The sequence below is a fragment of the Argiope bruennichi genome, chromosome 8 (assembly GCF_947563725.1).
Source record: "Argiope bruennichi chromosome 8, qqArgBrue1.1, whole genome shotgun sequence".
Lineage (NCBI taxonomy): Eukaryota > Metazoa > Arthropoda > Arachnida > Araneae > Araneidae > Argiope > Argiope bruennichi.
The window spans coordinates 77,634,184-77,657,682 of record NC_079158.1 but is presented as its reverse complement, the minus strand read 5'-3'; the positions used below and the strand labels follow the sequence as shown (position 1 = coordinate 77,657,682).

The window sequence follows — 23,499 nt, the reverse complement described above, 5'->3', positions numbered from 1 at the left end:
AATAAATAATATCTTCATTTCCTAAACTATTTTTTAAAGATTGCACATTGATAAATTATTTTTAAATAATTTCGTCACAAATTTTCAGTAATATGTTATATACATATAAATCCCTGAACTGTTAATATTTATTAAAAACTATGCATAGAAGAATTAGAATGATTTTCCTTCAAAATTTTCATTCATTGCTTAACACACAGTTCTCAAGAAACTGTTGAATAAATTTAACATGTATCAGTAATTTAAAATAAATTTATTAAAAAATCGATAAATCATGTTTAGCAAAATTAACATACTAAAAAATTCAACACAAATATAGTTGTAACAGGATGTTTTATTCAGATATTGTTCTTGCTATGAGTACATGCATTTTTTCATATATCTTGAAATATTAAAACATTTCACATTTACAATTACATATGAAATAAAAGAAGTTCATGCAATTTTTAAATTTTATTTACAATCCAGGGATTCCATTACATTTTTAATGAAATTTACCCAAACACGATAATCTATTTAATGACAAATATATTAATTTAACCAGATAATACAATTGATGAATGCATTCTTTTGATATCCACTGATATTTCTTATGCACATATTTGTTGCATTTTCAGAAGAATTTTGATAAAGAGGAATGTATAACATTTAAAAAGCTAGCCTGAAAAAATTTAATCTAATAAATACATCAAAACTTAGCATCGAAAATTAATTGTCAAGAATTAAATAATTATGAAATCATGTGATGTTTGAAATGTTGAAAAATAAGAATAAAAATTCTAACCAATTTAAGTAAAGAATACATGTGCAATATCTATATTTATGCTAATATACATGCATAAATACACAAGTTACAGTAGATTTTATATTTTTCAAAAAGAGGTGCATTTTTTCACACTCAACTGTATAGTTATTTTTAAGAATTAGGTCACAAGAACCACGTCTAATAATTTAAATAAATAGACATAAACATTCAAGCACGACTATATATTACACGACGTGGCAGGAGTCGAACAATACACTTACACAAATAGCATATACATGTGTATAAATATTAGATATACAAATGCAGTTTTATATAATACATAATACTTCTTATAACGTGTCGTCAATCTACATAAACTAAGTTGGCGCATTTCGTAGCTTATAAAATAATCATTCTACGTTTATCTGATAATATTAATATTTATTATCTTCGATTAGAAAAATTATGAAATTATTGTAATAAATCCACTAAAAAGTTTCAATTTTCTTTTAAATGAAATTTTATATGATATTCATATAAAACATTTTTGAGTATAAAATACTGTCTCAAGTATAAAATACTGTAGATCAATAATTTTTAAAAGAAAATGTCGTGAACTCCTTATTTTATAAGCTACAATTTTTGACGAGCAACCAAAATCTTTCAGTTAATTACTTAACTTCTCCGATTTGGTACTTTTAATTTAAAATGCTTTTCGCACTTACGTCCCTTTACAGTTTATCTCATCTAGCGCGCGTCTGGTGAGAAAGAAAACATTTCTGTCATAAAACAAGTTGTAACAAAACCATGAGGTAATAGGTAAAACATAAGTACAAAGAATAATTGTGGAATGTCGGGAATGATAGGGAAATTTAATAAAATATTTAAAAGGATTTATCGATTACACACACATCTCTTTATGATCTATTTAATACAGGAGAATTTAATATTAATAATTAAAATTCTTAACATTCGGAATCATTTTTCGTCTTTAACAAATATTCAAATGAAGAAGAAATTTATACTTTCATTATTAAAATTTTAAAAATGAATCATACAATATGTAAGAGAATTTTGTCACAAAAATCATTAAGTAAAAATTTATGTCTATTAAGTATTATTTTTGAATTGTTTATAATATTATAGCAATCCCTAATCACAAAAAGTGAAAAAATTTGAAATTATATCAAAATGTTTATTTACTACCAAAATTTAAGATTGAATGTTCGATATTTTCATAAATAATAAAAAAATAACATAATTTTATTCAATAAAAATAATATAAATTTAAATTAAATTTTTAAAAAGAAATTTACTAGTGCACATTTCAGTACAAACTATGCTATGTTTTTTAATATTCTTTTAAATTAGAATTAAATTTAGAATTATTGGTGCCCTAGAGTAATAAAGAGATCTACCAGGTTTTCCCGCTTTATTCCACGTTTCATTCATTGCATCAAAAAAGATTCTGTAGATTTAAAACAATACAGCTAACAGCTGCACCAAAAGGAAGATAAAAAATCTTCTACATAAATCTCGAAGCAACATGCCTTTAAGAAAATATGTCTATTAAATAATACATTATGTGAAACTAATATACAATAATCGATGCGATCTACAACTGTAAAAAAAAGACTCTCTCTCTTCACGAGAATTCTCAAAGATGAGTCTCGATGATATGATGCCATGCTTTGACTTGACCAACCGTGGCGTTTTTGAACTTCTGGATGCCATGCTACGTCAATGGAATGAAATGGACTAGATTAATCAGCTTTATAAAGAATCATCTGGAAGAGCAATCGTTCAAAACATTTGTTTTTATCTGAATGAGTTAAAAACTGCTGGAAAAGAGCAATTACTCTCAGGGAAATCCTTTTCATTCAGAATTTAACTAATAAAAATTAGATGCCAAAGAACAAGAAGAAACTAAATATAAAGCCACGACAGATGTTCGACGAAATTATTTTTACAGTTAGTTTAACAGGGATAATCATTTATCATTTTACTTTAAACAGAAGAAGATCTCCTTTTTTTCAAATAATAATAACAACATTACAAATTAATAATTTCTGTTAACTGTTATATATTTATAGCCAGAAAAGTTAAGTAAAATTACTAGTGATATTTTTTGCCATATGTATTAAATAACAGATATTACAACTCAGTTATCTAATTTATGTCATATCTCATTGTAATAAAAAAAAGTTCTATGAGATATACAGCAAAAAAATAAATAAAAAAATCTATTTTTTTTTTTAAAAATCATTAATATTTTTTACGTTTTTCTAGAAAAACATCTGTCCTGACTGTTCAGTTTCTTCTGATCTGCAGATGGTACTTGAAGTCCGAGCATGGCCGTATGTTAATGTCAACATTTTTCGTATGAAAACCGATGCATTCGGTTACAGTCAATTGTGTCAATGGGAATGTTTGAAAAGGTGCAGATGCCAGAGAATCTCTCAACTCGAGGTGTTTGGTGAGTTGCCTTGAATAAGGTCTGTGTAGAGGTCTGACTGTAAGAACCTTACATAAGCGTCTTGTTCCATCAGACCCTGGATCCTCCTTTGCGCTGAATCGAACGAATGCCTGTCAGGATTCTGCAGGTGATCGTAGATGGCGGAACGCATAGAAGAATCTAAATTGACCTGAAAAGAACGAAATGCACAAATTAAACACATGAAAACATGGATAATATTATTCACACACAATATATATATATATATATATATATATATATATATATATATATATATATATATATATATATATATATATATATATATATATATATATATATATATATATATATATATATATATATATATATATATATAATTCAATTATTTAATCAGGAATTTAAAGAGCTCTTGTAATCCTCTAATTAGCGGTCTTTTTTAAAATATCAAATAACTCACTTTCTTCTTCAAATGAATTTAAATAAAATAATACTAGTTTCTGTTATTTGCAGTTAGGTAAATGCTAATTGTATTGTAAGAAATTGTATTTTCTTTACAATAAATTTTGTTATTTATTTAACATAAAATATAAAACTTCACTAATAATAAGGGATAACGACATTAAAAAATTTCTTGATGACTTTTGCTATAGTACGAATTTAAAAAGAACTGCAAATAAAATGCCTTTAAATTGAATTTATAACTATTATAACATTATTTGTTTAGACACTTTTCTACTCTTATTTTTACAATAAATCAGAATTTGTATGATTATATTCAGGAAGATATGAAATAGAATAAATTAAATGAAATAAAATATGTTTTACCTCTTTCGGAGCTTGAACTGCAACAAAATCCTCGTACAATTTGCGAGCTTTAGCTATCAGTTTATTTGCCCTGGTCCGCTTGTAGTCTTCACATGCCAGCCAAAATTCTATGTTTTCTTCACTGAATTCTCGAGATAAGAAAGCCCGGAATAATGAAAGACCATCTAAAAAATACAAAAATGTTTTCTTTTAATAAACATGAAATAATCATAACTTGTTAGTAGTTATACAAATTATATGAAAATTGGAAATGATGATCCTATAATGGAAATGACGAAAATTGGAAATGATGATATAGTTTTTATGCAAAATATAGGAAAATTTATCAAATAATAAAACTAATATCGAAAAGGAAAACCAGACTTAAATTATGCTGTTATTTTATATTTTAAATTATTTAATTAAAAAAATAGTCATACTGACTTTAAAAATTAAAGAATGTTTTTAAAATTGGAAAATTGGTCCAACATTTATTCCTTAAAGTTACTTTTGAAAAATTTGCAAATGGTAGGCGTTAATTAACATGCTCATTTTCACAATTAACCTTCAGGGTATATTTCTTTCCAATAAAATTATCCAACTGGGATAATTTTGAAAAGAATATTTAAAGGAAGGAAAATTAAATACAAGTGAATGAAATTAAAGCCAAGCACATTAAACCCAAAAATCTTTAAAATCAGTTTTAAAAATAAAAAAATTAAAAAAACATTCCAGTGCTTCTTCCCCTAAGTCATCTTTAATATTTTAAGTCACACAAGAGAAATATTTCTGAAAGAGCAGTTATTTTTCAAAAGGAAAAATCGTTTGGTAAAAATTTGAAGAATGTCATTCGCAATGCTCGAGGGATTAAATTATTTGAAGGAAAGTTCTCTTACATTTGCTGTTTGTTAGTTCTTGAAAGGATTCTGCCCATTTGTGAGCTTCTTCGGGAGATGGTCTGACAGAAGAAGGTTGGAGGGAACTGTCCGTATGCCGCCTACGCAGGAAACTCAGTCGCATCTTCATGTCCTGCGCTCTGCAAAGGGAAGGGAAGAATGAGTTTTGAACAAAAAGTAACGACTTAAATTAGATTCGTTGAACATTTGGGGAGGAATATAAGATATCTGGACTGATTGGGAATTATTTTTGTTTGCAGTATAAACTTAAATTAGGTTCGTTGAACATTTAACAAGGATCGTTAAGTATTTGAACTAATAAAGATTTTATTAAATTTTCCAGTGAAGCAAGAATAAAATAATTTTGAAAGATAAAACGAAAGAAAGGACAAAATCGTTATAAATGCCGGAGTAATATATAAATGAAGGCATTTAAATAGTATTAAATAAAATAAATGAACGATACTTCAATCTAAAGAGTTATATAAAGAAATAATGAATTTACATGAAGAAGATATCTGACTCGATGAAGTATTAAATTTAAATAACTAGTATAATAACTAATAACTAGTACATAATAACTAGTATTAGATTTAAGAACGTTTCATATAGGCTTTATAGATAAAGTAATAGGATAGGCTATATAGGCTTTATGGATAAAGTAAAAATAAATGGAATATGAGCTTTCTCCCGTGGGTTTATCCAGGAAAGGATAAGACGAACCTTAAGTATTTCCAGAAAAAAAAGACAGTTTTTTTTCCTTATTGTTACAATTTACTTCACAAAATAAAAATTTTGAAAAAACAGTATTGTTACGAGAGCAGAAATCTGCCATAATTCACTATGAAGAAATTAGTTGTCATTAAAGTTCTGGCAAATATTTAATGGTATTTTGTCAAGTATTCATGAATGCTAAGTAGCAAGCTAAGATGCTAATTATTTTTTAGTGACTTTTTTATTTAAAGTTATTGGAACAGTCAGAAAATTCGGTTGGAAAATATGATATAAAAAATTTCTTTTATGTGCGATGTTATAGATAATTTCATGGCAATTTTATTGAAATTCATTCTATTTCTGTCTAAAGATATCAATCGGATTTTTTTTATGGTTGGATTTTTTTCTATGAATTTGTTTTATCCACTGTAATTCAAATATCAAATATTATTATTAAAGATTTTCAACAATATTCAAGAGAATTTTTTATCAATGGATAAGTTTGATTATTTTGCCGTTTTGACTAGTGTAATAGCTCAGTTTTATTAAATGTTTATTTAAAATATTTTAAATAAATTACTTAATTCCATATTGTTTATAAATATATAAAATCAATATTTTTTATATTTATAATAAAATATTGATAATATAATATATTGTTCTTTTTTTACAGAATATTTTAATTTAAAAATATTTTTTAATGATATTTAATTTAATAGCTGCACTTAAAATTCTTTTTCATTTCTTTTTTGTAATTTTGATTAAATATTAAATGGGCACATTACACACAACCAAATAAAATATGTTCAAACATAAAAATTAAAAAAAACAAAAAACAAATAAATGAACAAACTGAATGACTGAATTGCATGTAATTGATAAACTGCTTTTTTTAAAATCAGCAAATGACACAGAAAATAAATTACTTACAAAGTTTTTCTGTTCTTTTTTTGTTTTTCATCGCCATCTTCGCGACTGCACGGAGCCGAATCCGCGGACTTCGTTTTCGTAACAGGCTGTGGAAGAAAAAAAATATACATATTTGAGTATTTTATTTCATCTCACAATCGTACATGACTGCTCATTAGATACCAACCAGGGAATGAAAGTCGAGGTTGGTGACAAATTATCTGCCCGGAAACGACATTTAACCTCTACACAAAATAATTCGCTGTCATTCTTAATCACTAGATATATTAAAAATATCTCATTTGGGCTAGGTAATAATTTTAATAAGAAGGAAGCTATCTGCTTATACAAAAAAGGCTGTTTAATAGTTTCTTTAGTAAGCTGTGAACACTTCATTTCTTTTCGTTGTTAATTAGGGTTATCAGCTCATTTTGTTATGGATATATATTACTTTAAAGAAGCTTCTATTATTTATCTAATAATGATTTGTTATACAGAATTAAAGTATTTAAAGTAATTTAGTTCTTTTTTATGGTTGATGATGATGAGTGCAATGAATATTATTAGTATAAAATAATTTTATAACGTAAAATTTATGACAGAATGGAGACCAATAAAATATTATGTTTTGGTTATTTGTAATTATCAGTATTTATTGTAAAATCAATAGGAAATGTATAAATTGATATAAATCATGGCATATAAAATAATGCATACGCTTTAGAAAAAACATGGAAACATATTCACCAAATAAAGAATAATAAATGTAAACAAAATTAATCAAAAAATTCAAAATATAAAACAAAATCCGAATGAAATAAAATTTAAAACTGGAATTCCATTACGATTGTACAGACAATAATGTTTTTTTTTTTTTTTTTTTTTGTAAATACAGTAACTTATTAAGTAGTAACGAATACATTACAAAATGTAATAAGTTACTTTTGATATCTTTTATAAGTTTTTAATAACATCGGCAAACACTTAGTCAAACAATTTAAAATGCACTAGACTGAATTTATTCACTAAATGAAACTAAAATAGCATTAAGTTTTAAACTAAGATTAACACCGATTAAGTAAAAAAAGATATTACATTCATTTTAAAAAATAAGTTGAGATATCAATCAAGTTATATTCGAAAATATTAAATTTCCACTATACTTTGAATTTATTATTTTATTTTTTAAACACGACAAAGAAATTTAAACGAATTATAAATAGAAAAAAAAAGAATAGTCAAATGAATACATCTTCTTTTTCAATGGCTAGGAACACATGCTTAATTTTATTCTTTCATGTGTATTAATTGAGAGAAAAAGGCATATGCGCGCAGAAATGATTTGTGTTATTGTTTATTTACAGTAAAAGTGTGATAATGACATGAACTCTATGGCTATTGCGTAATTATTATAACAATTATTCAATCGCTCGGATAAAGGTAACAAACGTACATTATTTTTCAAACACATTCTATCTATAGATTTTGAAGCTCCTGAAGGTTCAATATTTTTACGTTTTCTCATATTAAATGTTCTTTTTTACTTATGTTTTAAGTATGTTTTTTAAGTATGTTTATGTTAAGTATGTTTATGCTAAGTATGTTAAGTAGTATGTTAAGTATGTTAAGTATGTTTTTTTACATCACAATATAATGCTATTTCATTGATTTTTCAAAGATTATTACATTTTTCCTTTAAAGGCGCTAACATACTAAAAAGAATTAAAATTTTAACACGGTATAATGAGTTAATATAAAAAAAAGACATATTAATAGCCGTTATTTTTTTATGATTTACCATTGATTTAGAAGCATCAAACTGCCTTTTCTTTATATGTTTATGAAAAGTAACATTTATAACTATTAATAACTTTGTTTACAATTTTTCAATAGTACACATTGTTCTAAGAATGTCAAAGTTATTTGTTCATCTGATAAATAGATAATGCTAATCTGTGAAATATAATAACACCAGCTTGTTATATTCAAACTGATAAGGAGATTCATTTTTTGACATAGAAAAAAAATAGATTTGAGATTAAAGGGAAACATTCTTCAATAATGAGCTGTTTTTATTAAGAAATTCTTTCGATAATTATGACGGTAAAAATACTATCGTTATTTAGATGGGATTATAAACTTCTCAGGAAAAGGTGTTACAGAAAGATTTAATATCTAATTCTTTTTTAGAAAAAAAAAAGCAAAACGATGAAGCTAAATTTTTTAATTATATACTAATAATCCCTTAAAAATGGTATTATATTCATTCATTGTAAAAACTTTTTTCAGAATAAATAATCACAGATAAGCCATTTAATTTCTCCGGGAAAAATAATTAATAAGAAAACAAATAATGGGGAAAAGATACATTTTTAAAATTATTTAATAAAATGAATGAAAAATTCTATAATTAACATAAATTTGATGAAGATACGAGAAAAAAAACAGTTTAAAGTTTACATTGTTTTTCTTTTAAATTAAAAGGGAAGTAGCTAAATTTAGAAAGTTAAAGTCAGTCTTAAAATATTAACATTTTTATTTATTTTTTAAAAATGCCTTTAAAAGCAAATTTAAAACATAATTATTAATTTTTATAACTTCTTTTGAAAAGAAAATTAAAAAGAATAAGGATGAAATATATTTAATCATAAGTACATAAACTTGCCATAAAAAATTAAGAATAAAGTAATATGTACAGTTTCTATTAAGCATTTTAATACAATCTCTAATTTTCCAATTTAATCACAAAAATACGGAAATATTTTATAAACCGGAACAAACTAGCCACTGTAATTAATACTCATTTATTTATAGAATTGATTCCAAATAAAGCTTGTGAAAAACCATAGCATTAATAAGGATCAACCAGGTACACTAGATAACAATCAGATCAAAGCTAATGTCACTTGTATAAATAATTTTACTGACACAGAAAAATGCTTGATTTCCAATAACAGTGCTCAAGGCTACAGAATTGGATGTTTTTCTTCCGTATCGATTTTTTCTATAAAAGGACCTCACTCCACACAAACAATAACACGTCTTCCCACAATACTGCCGGAAGGACCTCATAAGTTATTTATTTCTTTTCGTACGGTTAAGCTCACCCTGATGAGAATTTGTCGATTAAGTGTGTTTGTTTGCCCTATTCGGGGGCGAGGGTTGTTTTTACGTAACTTGAGTAAAGAGTTTCATAACACTCTTGGGAAGTTGGTATTTATAAGAGCAATATTTTCCTCAGCAGATCTTCATTTTCTGGTACCAAATTTAAATTATTTCGCAAGCTGTTAGTCACGATATATACGAATAGGGAGTATAACTAGTGAGAAAGTAAATATCTTTAATCATTTTTGAAAAAAAAAGATTTTTTTAGTGATGTATTTTTCTAACAAATTTCCTTTTTCAAAAGTACTGAACTATATTTTCAAGATAACTTTGCAAAATAGAGAAAAGTAATTTTACTGTTACTGCTAAAAGTAACGCCACTGCCAAAATAAGATATGTAGAAATTTTTTTTCAAATTTATAAAAAATAAATGCAATTCCCTTTTTTTCACCTCCAAACGCATTCCCAGATACCTTTGTAATTTGATAATAAAAAATATTTATAATGAATTTATTCCTATTTAGCTTAGTAAATTTTTGATTCAATTATGAGTAACATAAAAATGAGGAGTTCATAGAATACTACTTCTACCATAATATGCATAGCTAAATGGTATCTAAAATGATTTTAATATTTGATGATGGACAATATCACATGTCGCTGTAAGGAAAAATACAGGATATGATATTTAAATTAGTTATTTAAGAAATACATGGTCTTAAAGGCCAATCCACCAAATAGAAATAAAAGTTTTGTGAAAACTAAAAAAAAATATAAAATAAAATTTTAATTAATCTGTTACTTTTATATCCGAAACTTAAGTTTCATTAATGGCCAATATCCTTATTATGCTACAGCAATTTATTTTGTTATTATGTCGTGAAAAGTCAAGCGTATATTTTATTTATTAATTGTCATACTCATTAAAAAATTTGCTCTGCTAACTTCACTTGCTAATTAGGCCATCGCTCTCAGTGAATAATCCATTAAAAATTTACTTACTCAAATTAACAAGCATTTAGCCTCATAATTGATCCCGTATAATTAGGCCAATAAGAAGGTGCAGTCAAATTTTCGAAAACGTTTAAATACAGCTGTGACTCATCTAAATGTTTAATAAAATCCACAAAAAGTTATATTATAGAGGTTACTGTCATCTAATCTTTGAGAGAAACTTAATAAGAGATTATAAGATTTATTTGTACTAGAAGATTCAATTTCTGAAGCCTCACTGTGAATTTTTTTGGAGACACACAATTGTAAGGATGTAGTACAGGGTGAGTACAAATTATGACCCGATTTTAAAAAATATATTTTCAAAACTACTGCACATATTACAATAAGTGATACATGAATTTAAAAAGAAATATGTTTTTTTCAGTTACAATTGTTCGATGTGTGACCCTCTTGTTACACGGCATACGTCCAATCTGTAATCCAGTCCGTTCCAAACATTTTGTAATATCACTCTGTCAGTGGTTCTGAATGCTGCACAAATGCGTTCTTTAAATTCTGGCAGTGTTTTCGGCATTGGTGGTACATAAACAATGTCTTGTCTCAATGATTTCTTTTTTGTGGGGTTATGTCAAAGATAACAGACAAAACAAAATGCAACAAAATGTTTGGAATGAATTGGATTACAGATTGGACGTATGCTGTGTAACAAGAGGGTCACACATCAGACATTTGTAACTGAAAAAAATCCTTGGTATATTTCTCTTTAAATTCATGTATCACTTATTGTAATATGTGCAGTAGGTTTGAAAATATGATTTTTTTAAAATCGGGTCCATCAATTGTACTCATCCTGTCTTATATTCTTTAGTTTAACGAAATAATCAAATACAATATAATAAATATGTATAAATAAAAAGTAACAAGCTATACTTGGAACGACAGCTTAGAGGTAATTGTTCTTTGAAGCTGATTAAAAGATTAAAATGAAATTAAAAGAAAACTAGTCTACCATTGTCGATCAATATTAATTTTTTTTTATTTCAGACAAGGAGTTTCATGCAGTTTTTGCATAAGAAATAGTTGCATAATCTGTACACTGTCAGTCACAATAATTATTAAAAAAGTCCTTGATGAATGTGTCAATTCTTAAGAATGGCTGAATATATCCACATATACGGAATTCTAGATTTAACAAGGCTATTCTTCTTCTTCTTTCTTTTTTTTTAGCTCGCAAGTGTGATTCGACACTTCACTGGATACTTATTTCATGACGTAAGGTGATTTACAGTCAAGTTCGTAGGAAATCCCCGCACAACGAGGTCTTTGACTCAAAAGGAATTGATGGCCCAACAATTAAATCTATCTAGTGTGCCATATAAGGGTAAAGAGTCTCGTTAAAGGCGAAAGCTATTTACTCTAGTACAAGCTACGCGTGACAGTAGACAAGATACAGGAAGCATTAAAAGGGCAGACACTGCCATCAAATTTCTAATACTCCCAAGAAACGGTGTCGCAAAAGTGTCTCAGAAAGAAGATAAAACAAAAAGAAGAAAAATTAACGAGGATACTCGGCCACTTTAGTGTGTTCGTTAATGACAAAAGAAGAAGCAACGAAGTCATAGAAGCCAAGCCTTCCGTGCTACAACACTGTTTAATTTACCAAGTAGGTGTTCCATGCTTCATATTGTTTGGTCGGTAATGACACAGAAGTAATAAAGCATCAGACTTGCATATTAAATTTGTACTATTTTCATTATGGTGTAAGTTCACCTTGAACGGATGGGCACGCAAATGTTTTATTTTTCTCTCACTATAGCTTATACTGTTTGACAACAAAAAAAGCACGGATCTGCATATTTAATCAACTTTTTTTTTATCATTACATGCAAGGTTTACGTTGAAAGGATGGTAGGAAATACAAATACATATGTATATTCATTTGCGACAACGTAACTGATAACCAAGAAGGGGAATATTACATTTTCATAACATATGAAGCATAAAATTATTATTAAAAGAAGGGTTAGATACGGCATTTCTTTTCATTGTAGCCCGAATTTATGGAAATAGTACTAGTAAAATAAATTTTCTGCAATAAAATTAGCTATTCTCCTCCAATCAAGCATTCAATATACTATAGTGTTCCTCTTGCAAGATATATTGAGCATAAAATTTTAAGCTTCTTTCATTTTAGGGCGATTTTACCTTGAAAAGATATGAGGAAAGAATTCTTTTACGCAATGAGAAATGGCGTGTGTTTTCCAAGACCAACTTGCACGTTAACGTCAGAAACAGCAAAACGAACGAAATTTATGTTTAGCAAAGGTCGACAAGGGTTTTAGGTGAAGCAGGAAGCACTAAATTTTCCTTTCTAACGGAAGGTCAGTGAACTTGAGAGACAAAAGTTTCCTTTCAAGAGAGGAGTTTTTAAAATTAAATTTAGCAACTTTAGATAAATTTAGAAAGTGACATTAGTACACCGAGAAAATTATGGAAACAATATGTGATTTTCAAACAAATAGGGGAAAGAATTATTCAAACTTCAAAACCACAAGCAATAAGTTATTCTTAAGGTTAATTAAATGTTCTAGAAAGTACAATACAAATTTTTTAAAAACTAAAGTATACTCGCTTCCCTACTATCTGACTAGTTTTTTTATTGTAATTGATGACATTGCCAAGGCATTAGAAGCAGGCGTCTATTGCACAAATATAAGTTGTGACTGGAAAAGAGCAGCGTTCTGCTCGTTGCTCACTGTTTCGTCTGTGTGTTACGGGCCTCAAATGTTGAATCTGTTCCTGATTATAACTGTACAGTACGTACAGAATTCGTAAATTGTTCTTGGAGTATGCTTAATGTTTTTTTAAGTATACCACAGTGAAGTATACAGAATTCATGCTAATATGGACAGTTTATATCCTTTAACCTACTTTTTTCCTCTAATGAATTCCTGAAACCTGCAGTGCAGTATATAGTCATATATAAACTACCAGTACAATGCCTTTTATTGACACGTTACTTCTTTGCTGATTCTATGGTTCACCTGGCAGCGTTCATATTCTGTGTGGATTGAGATGAATTAGTACTTAATACTCAATAAGAAGTGAGAAAATACGTATTGTAACAGTGAGATTTGGCATAAATATTTTGTCTTTTGGTATTGGTGGACAAAGAAAGGAGTTCAAAGAACTCTGGTCTGTCCTTCCACCATATTAGGCCGAATACTCGGGAGTGTACTGTATTGGATTTTCGAACGAATATAAAAAAATATATTCAGATATCATAACCACAAGCAATAAGTTATTTTTAATGTTAGCCAAATGTTCTAGAAAGTACAATAGAACTTGAAAAAAAAAGATTCGTTTTTCTGATGGTTATCAAAATAAAAGAAAATATCAAAATTAATTTCGATAAGAACATTATTGTCAGACGTAATTCATTATTCATTATGTGTTTTGAACTTTTAGAAATCAGAAACACTGCATCAAAATGTATACAATAAAACTGATTTAAATTTAAAAAGCTTGTTATCAGCGATACATATCAATTCAGAGCTCATCGCACCGAACAAAGAGACAGCTATTTCCTTTCAAAATATTGATACCGGATATAAGATAAAATAAGATAATGAATGCAGGTAAACATTTCAACCTGGTGATCGGTATTGTCCGGTAATGTTACCACAGGTAAAAATTTGACGAGATAATGCTACATATCTTTTAAGCGAATTTTCAGGTAAGATTACTTTTGACAAGGTTTTTAGAGAGAAATCGGTGTAACAAATTTACCCATATTTGTTTATATTTCAATTTCTGATTCAAAGATACATTTAAAATGTAGATCTATCATATTATAGTTACTTTGTCTCAAAGGAATTAAAAACAAGATAGTAACAGATGAACAACAATGTATTAAAGATGGGTTCTTAGCATTTTTGAATAGGATTTCAAAAATACTAATGCGTGCTTCAATCAGATTCTTTAAAATTAATAAACAAAAATAAATATGAAATTCATCAAATGTTTTTTTAAATAACTACACTAAACTAAATTTTTTCCGTTTATGACATTTCATTTTTTTTTCGGCTTAGAATACTTGTCCTGGTGGGAAAAATATTTCGTTCACAAATGTTAGCTGAGAATATTTTCTAACTGAAAGTAATAGAACAGAAAAGATTTATTAAAAAATTTCCTTAGGCGAAAGCCACTTCATAATTATAATTATATTTTTATTTTCAGGTATAAAATATTGTTAAAAAATTAAGGGGCTTGATTTTACATATAAATGCTATCTTAATTCAACAAGAAAGCTATTTTCAAACCTTGAAATTTAAATAAAAAAATTGGGTGCTTATAGGATTTAGTGAAACATTTTTAGTTGCTATAGAAATAATGGTAATCAAAATGAACATTTTTTTATGCTTCTTTTCTCATAAAACCATAAGTAATAAATCTATAAGCGAAAGTCTTTTTCCAGAAAACCAGGAAAACCCGTTTTTTCCCTTGTTCGTTATGGATTTAAGACTTCTTCAACGAACGCCTCCCATTTTATCGATTTTTGACGATCGATTCAGCACTTCATCGATGTTCGTGATCTTTCATCAAAATAGCGCATTTGTTGAAGCCGTGCATAACAAAATTCCATTTGCCATTATCCGAACAAGCAAAAGGGTTTCACTATCAAGATTATCGATCCAATAAACTCAGCAAGAAGAAAAATTCGGTCAATTCAGCCACATTCCATTCTTCCGTAATTGGGTTTTGATCATAATTATGCGATACAGTAAATTGCGTTAATGGTTATGGTATGATTGATTTTTGTTGTATAAGCAATGTGAAGCTCATGAAAACTTAAAAATAAATTTTTAGACTCAAAAAATAAAACCGGATAATATGAGTTTTTTTTATAAGTACTTTTCATGCAGTTTTAAATTTTTTTATACAAAATTCTCAACTGATGATATAAAAAAATTTGACTTTGTTTTTTAAAATTTAATCTATAAAGCTTAAAATAATTATAATTTTTGCTATAACTGTCTTAAACTCTTTTGTCTGTATTATTTTGTTTAATTTAGAGCTTTTAAACAAAAGGTTTTTAGCTTAAGAAAAATAATTTGACGTGGCTGATAAAATTAATTTATTCTGCTAAAATTTAATTTTTTTTTATTTACTTATAATAAACTCAATAACTTAAAAATATTCATACGTGAATTTATTTGATTATAGTTTTAATAGGGTCTCATTAACGAATGTATTTTATTAGGATTGTAAGTATGAACAATTAATGAATTTATTTGATTATCATTTTGATTATAATTAATAAATGATGTTATCTAAATATATTTTTTATTAGTTATTATAATTTTTCATTACTATTTGTAACAGTGATGTTATGTTAGAACATACGAACCATTTTTTTTTCTTTCGTAAAAGAATATAAACTTTTATTTAAGCACATCAACTATTAAAATAATAAGACAAGTATTGAATTAAAAACTTAAACTTAAAAATTTAAAAGAAGTTTTCATTATCGCCCAGTATAAAAAATTATCGATTTAAAAATATTAATTGAATTTTATTTTTAAATAATAGTTTTCAATCTAGAGTTCAATACACAATTTCTTATAAAGTATACCATAGAATGCTATGTTTCAAAGTTAATACCATGTAAATCTTAGAATTTGTCTATACGACCCATTGTTTACGGATATAATTCATGAAATTTGCCAAGTTTGTATGTCATTTTCAAAACTTATATATGTGTTAAACTTTGAAATTAATGCATTTGTAAGTACATTTTACTTTAATGCAACAGTTCAAAGTTTTTTTCCTTTCAAATCTTCACAGAGTTTTAGCTAAATATCGATAAAAACATAAATTACAAAAAGAAAGGAAAAAAAAACTATAAAAAAGGGTGGGGGGGGGGTTGTTTACTGAAATAAAAAAAATATTAGCATTAACATTATAAGGTATGTAAGCATATTTATTAAAACATATAACATTCTATAAGAAGAAACAAACAGACGCGCCCTTTTTATTTCAGTAAACATACGTTTTACTTCACAGAATGAAAAATAAAAAGGCAGAGGGAATGGGTTGAACTCAAAGTTGTTTGATTTGAGCCTGGTCAAGAGGCCGGCATGAATCTTATTTCATCTGTTTATAAGAGTTTTCATTTTTTTCTTTTGAGTTGTGTAATGGTTATCAAAGATACCGCGGCTCATCTTCTACTGAATAAGGAAATAAATAAGTAAAGGAATCTGAGAATCTGATAAAGGGTAAATAAGGTTGAATTCTTCGCAATCTCAGCGTCAACAAACGATATGGTTTTCTTTTGAAGGTCTTTCCGCAACATGATGTTTATATTTAGGAATTTTCCTACTACTTCAATAGCACGTATTTTCAAAATAATTACTGAATGAAAAAGAAGTCTCAAGGTGGTTGAAGGTCTCAATTACTATGATGCTACGCATTGAATAACCTTTAAATGAAACGACGAAAAAGATCCAATTGGACCAAACAATATCGGATTTCATTAATTAGTTAATATTATGAAACATGAAAATAAATAACAAGATTTTATAAAACATTCAGAAAAATTTTGTCCCTCAACATATATTGTATTTGGATATTGATGGCTCTTTTTAGTTTTAGTTATATTAAAATTCCGTTTTAAAGCAACAATGGGGTTATTTTGGGGCGTATCTCATACATTTGAGCCGCGGTCAGATAACGTGGACGCCCCCTACGCTGGCACTCCCTCTCCAGATTTCCGTACAACACCAGTAAGAGGGCATTTGTCCTCGACGGATTTAATGTACACGAGACCCTCTTACACGACAGTGAGGAGATAGGGAAAAACCGAATAATAGAGGGAAAAGTAAATGTCACAGCAGAACTGTCAATGCTAAATACTTCTGTAACTCGTATAAATTAAATGCCAATATTAAGTATTTCTATATCAATTGAATATTTCTATAGCACATTTTTTATCAATTTCTCTTATAAGCGTAAATGAAATACAACCGTTTTAATGTAATTTCAAAAGTTACAATAAAATAGGAGAAGAATAGAGCATACAAAACAGGTCATCTTGTTCCTTTGATAAATTGCAGGTAAAGATATAAACTTAAAATGTTAAAAAATTTATGAAACAGTAAAAGAATTTTAAAAAAACAGTAATAATATATACTGTTTGCATCACACTGAATCAGTGATTTTTAGACAAATTTCCAACTAAGAATCACTGATTCAAGAATGCGAGACGCCCTGATTATGCAAGAAAACGGAATTTTTCCAACTATGCAGACATGACTCGGTAAACAAAAAAGAAAAATTAAAAAAAAAAGCCAAGCAAAAATTTAAAAAGTTTGCAGATCCCAGACTACACTACCGAAAACTATTCAGCATTCCGTACCCTTTTGTGTCATGGGAAAAATTCAGCCAGGAAAAGAGGCAAATCAGTTCGAACATAAATAAATCGAGAGTGAATAAACACTAATGTTTTTTCAGCTTCCCAAGTTTCCAGTTTGCTTTTGTTGCTACTGGTGAAGGAAAAAAATCATCGGCGAACAAAAGGCTAGTTCAATTCTAGTGTGTTTCCTAGGCGCAAAAGGAACGCGATTTTTTTTCTCCCCCTTTCTACAGTTAGAAAAGGTCTGTTGCTAAGGCTTTCTGTAAATCCACAGAAACTTTAAAAAGAGTTTTGACTTAATCAGTTGAAGAGTGGTATATGATAAATATAAATTCGTAATTTGATAAGAAAAAGAAGAAAGGAATACATTTTTTGGTACAAGTATTTGAAGAATAAGCATATTTTAATAAAAGAAGCATCCCCCCTCCCTGTATAAACCATCTGTTTGACAATAAGTACTTAATGAAACAAAACATTCTATACAGCGTCATAATTCTGAAATAATATGAATTAGACTAGCTCATGAGAATAAAATAATATTAATAAAAAATATTAAAAGCATGATTAACAATAAATGATTTTTTTTTCTTGAGTCGGAGCATTTGTTTCAAAGGTATCTATTAATAAAACTTAGTCAAAGAAAATTTTATAGATAAATTATCAGATACAAATTTATTTATCAAAGACAATTAGAAATATCTATAGCTTATATATAAAAAAAGTAAATTATATATAAAAAGAGCATGATAAAAATATCTTACATTGTTTCAAGTAAATTACTGAAATTTCTGTTCCTTGTAAAAAATAAATCATTTTCTAATTAATGCACCTGAATTGAATAATAATAAATTTTGAAGTAACTGTGTAAAGAAGCATTCTATCAGTATCTATAGCAAAATGTAAATAATATAACTTTTCTATGATATTTCAATATTAAATAATACAAATTTCTTACTGCGACGATCAGTTTTAATCTGCATTTTCAACTACAATTTTTTTATTTAAATTTCTGAGAAAAGAATAAAATAAAATTAGGAAAAGAATTCTGAATATCTTTTCTATGCAATAATATGCAATAATTAATATATTTATATTTCGTTCCTACTTTCTGTTTATTTCCTTTACAAGTAATCAAGCAGTTTATGTTTAAAAATTTTCATATTCATTCAAAAAAATTCTTCCTTTTATTACATTTATATAGGTATAAATAAAGCACATATCTTTAAAAAAATTAGTGCTTAAAAACAATTAAGGATAAAAAATTAACAAACCAAAATCTGATAAGGAAAAACAAAACATAACTTGTGATTATGAAGAAAATACAAAGGATAATATATTATGTAGTTTTTGTAACAGTGCTCCTCGAACTTTCTCGACTCTTTATTTCGCCGAATATGGTGAGAAATTTGAATGCGCCAGTTCATGGAAATGCCAAGTCAGAGTCAACATTTCCCTGTACCACATAAACAATCTTCAATCTAGACAGGTGCTGTTTCCTAGCTACAGTCTCTCATGCAAAGAGAGCGGAAACTGGCATCATACCAAAATCAGCCACTAAAAAAGTTTTGATTTTCTTCCAGTTCCAGCTATGCCTGCTTCAGAAAGGATCTCGCTGGAATTTAGTGTCCTCGTGCAAGAAGTTAATAGATGGCGTAGTGTAATTTAGCATTCATTAAAATGATGGATTCGAGATTTGCACTTTGAAGTGTGGTATTTTTTATTGCATCAATGAAATTTATTGTGATGGGAGACATTATAAATATTCTTGAAGACAAATTCGAGGCATAAATTAAATTAAAAGATTCACAGTTCGAAAGTACATTTTATGATTAACTGTTTCATTCTCCAATCAAAATTATTTCTATACAATTAAAAAGACGAGTGATTAATTCTAAAAACCAGTTCAGTGCTTAAGTGTAATGGTCTTTTAAAAATTGTTTATATATCTTTTTTATTTAATTTTTTTCAGAAGATTTAATGCAGACAAAATAAAAAAAAACGTTGTTAAAGCTATTTGATGACAGAAATAACTGTCAGTTTATTGAAAAGATTAAAATTACATCAGAAATTCCAGACAATTCAATAATTAAATCTTACTGAAGATAAATTTGAATGGACTAAATAAGTACATTCACCCGTTTTTGAATTTTTGACAAGATGTCAGTACAGAAGCCAAAATGAAAATTTTCCACAAGGAAATAAAAAAAAAGAAAAAAAGAAGAATCAAAAATCTAGACAGAGTAATCAAACGCTTAGAATTGTACGTTGAATGAAAATAGCTAATGTCAAATCATATTACACGTAAGATGTTCTAAAATATAGGCAAGATTTGCAAAATAATTACATAAATAGTTAATAGTGTACATAAAACTTTTCATCATTATTCATCATAATTTCATATAAGTCAATGATTTGAAAAGAAAAAACCCATTTGTTTACATTTTTTTTTATAAAAATATTCCACTGAGTAGCTTATAGAATAAAACATATATCTTAAAAGAATAAAACAACAAAAGATATTATTTACTAATAAATTCTTGAAAGATAAATGCCTTTGGAATTCTGATCTAAAATGACCTCAATTTTTGAATTTCAACCAATGAGTGAAGTGGATAAAGGCAAGGAAAAGTTTTTCTATACAAGAGGGGTGGGGTGGGTGGATGATGGTCAACGCTGGGCAAAGACTTCAACTTATCCATTACACTTCACTTCATCACCTTCACATAAATAGATAACAGTTCGATGGCACACATATTGAAATGTAATATTTTAACGCAACTCCATGCTGAACTATCATTATTTCATGCTTTTGACACATCATTTTATAATGGAAACTGAGAAGAGTGATTCTCGAGTTTATTTTTTAAATTAAATTAAAATTTATTAATTATTTTAAATAATCCAAAATGATTATATTAACACATTATTAAAAAATAATGCCTACTTGTCTAAGGGTTACAAAATAGAAGAAAAAAAAATGAGACTGCCGATCTAAATTGTGTTGACTTTTAAAAGCACACAAGTAACCACAAAACCCTTCATTTGTAAATGTTTTGGGGAAAGTTGAAATGTTACACCATTTCAATCATAAAATTTTTTGAAATAGTTGAAAAATTAAATAATTTTTTAACATACAAAACTCATTTAATCTAACACTTACTTGCATCCTTGAAACCAAATGCGAAACGGATTGAACCACCATCATAAAAATCCTATTGTTAGATAAATAGAGTATCCTATTCAAGTCGAAAATCCACGAAATTAACTTAAGCACAAAGTTAGGGCTCATCTAACTTTTACAACCATCCGTACGCCAGAAAATATCCAGGCGAAATAATCCAATGATGCACCAAATCTGCCAGCACCGTTAAAAGTAGTTGTACGAACCGCGAAATGATGAGTTGTTTATAATGTGAGCACTGGCTGTAACGAGCTGAAAAATGCTAGAGATTTGTTTTCTAAGAGACCTTGCGAACTGAGAATGAAGCTCTTATCTTACTCATATCAAAAAGGAACGCAAGTCTCTTTTTATTTATTATTTTATTGGACTTCATTTTTTCGTTCGCATCAGGCGATCAGAGATGATTTAGTTTCATACTCAGTCAGTCATCTTCAATCTCAATCCGGCCTGCCCATTGGCTTGCTGCCAGAATTCATTTTCAAGACCCAGAATGCACTCCGTAAATTTGGACAGAGGTCAGAGGTTGGGCGGGCTGAGTAATTGAAGAAGATATTTCGGTAGTCACCGGTCCACCATGGAATGTTTTCCAGTAAAGGAAGGAGATTAAATAATGGTATAAATGGGCACATGTACTTATGATGGTACCAGAAAAAGAAAATAAGATCATAGCGCAGTCTTCAAAGAGAGATAATCCTGTCATCATTATTTTGTTTCCATCAAGTCTTTTTCCAAAGTTCCAACACATTTTAACAAACATCTAGAAGTGGTGCTTTAAATTAAGCCATAGCAAACTTTTTTGTATGCTTTTAGTTTATTTTCTAAAATGTATTTCTATATATACACTTTTTGCTTGTAATCTTATAAATCTTCCTATTTCATTCAATCATCCTTAAAAATGCCGAATTCTATGCATTTCTTATAAAAAGATTCATACATAACGCTTCAAAGATTGCCCACTTTTTTTTTTTAACCAAAGGAGACAACTGTGACTTTGTTTTCAAAATTAATGGAAATAATTAACAATGACAAAATAAATGTTTATGTGTCCTCATGCCATTTCATCTTCACCGTAAAGAGATCAAACATCTGGATATCTTTCTTTACTAATATTTAGTTGGCTTACAAAGACTTGGTATCTAATAAGACACTTGTTTACGCTAATTAATTTCAGAAACAAACCACAAACTGCTGCTCCGCCCCGCCGGGAGGCACACGGAAAAATCTGAATACCAGACCGCCGTAACAGCAACACTGGCGGGAACTATGGTTGAGTCCTAAGGGCTGTCATCAGCGACGGCACAACCCTTCCCGTGGGAGGTATGTCCCTCCATCAATAGGAGGTTGACGACCTCCACCATTTCTGTATTCACCAGGGTGGCGAAAACCAACCATCATTCCGGAAGCTTCTCATCCTCAATTACGAGGTGCCCCCCCCGTGAGATTACAGAACCAAAGGAAAGCATTACAACATTTTATAAATAATATATTAAATGCAGCTTTTCCATAGTATATCATTCCTTGTACAAAAGTTTTTACTTCGATACATAATTTTTTTTGAGTTCGTTTAATATGAAAAAAAATATAAAAGAATATAAAATTTCACTAATTGAAAACTAATGCCATATAAATAATAGATTAAATAATTAACCAAAATCAACTTTTTAACAATTCACAATTGGTCAATTAATTCAAGACCATAATTGCAGGAAATCAAAAATGAATGGTACTAAGCACCAAGAAAAGAATTCAGAAATTTTGTGGGTTTTGGTAATTTATTTTTTAACTGCTTGGTTATCGTCTGAAAATGAATATGATTTTTTTCTAAACATTCGACTCATTAATGAGGAAAAAAAAAAAAAAATCAAAAATTTATCAACACAGTAAAAAAAAAAAAAAAATTGTACGTAGACAAAAACGGAAGTATTTTTTTTTTAATGACAAGGATAACGGTTCTTTTTATTGTTGGTTAAGTAATTTAATCTGGGTGGGGGATGGTTTCGCAGCTTCTTCATGTTCGATCAAAAATTTAATGACTTAACATGCTCATTATTTTTTTTCTTTTCATTTCAAACAAGGAAGTGAAAATCGCCTACATTTCTGATTTGCGTGGGGATGTTAATGAAGGCAGACGTTAGAGTTGACAATGATCAAGAAGTGCAGGAACTTTTTTTTTTTAATTTTCTGTTAGTAAACAGATGAATGACCCTTAATGAATATTATGACCTTTCATTCAGGGTTGTTCAGACATATATTTAAAAAAAATTTTTTCTTTTTTTATATAATCACCTTCACGCTTACGAATATGTAACAACTTAT

General features: G+C 28.0%; 1 protein-coding gene across 1 annotated transcript in view; it reads right to left on the bottom strand.

Moving 5' to 3' along the window:
* Positions 1 to 332: 332 nt before the first annotated feature.
* LOC129980823 (uncharacterized) overlaps positions 333 to 23,499 on the bottom strand; it is a 603,477-nt gene continuing 580,310 nt past the window's right edge. The window contains exons 15-18 of the mRNA XM_056091226.1: positions 6,548 to 6,633; positions 4,904 to 5,043; positions 4,029 to 4,192; positions 333 to 3,390 (exon numbers count right to left, since the gene is read on the bottom strand). Coding sequence (XP_055947201.1) covers positions 3,205 to 3,390; positions 4,029 to 4,192; positions 4,904 to 5,043; positions 6,548 to 6,633 — 576 coding nt within the window. The 3' untranslated portion in view covers positions 333 to 3,204. The remainder of the gene's footprint in view (positions 3,391 to 4,028; positions 4,193 to 4,903; positions 5,044 to 6,547; positions 6,634 to 23,499) is intronic.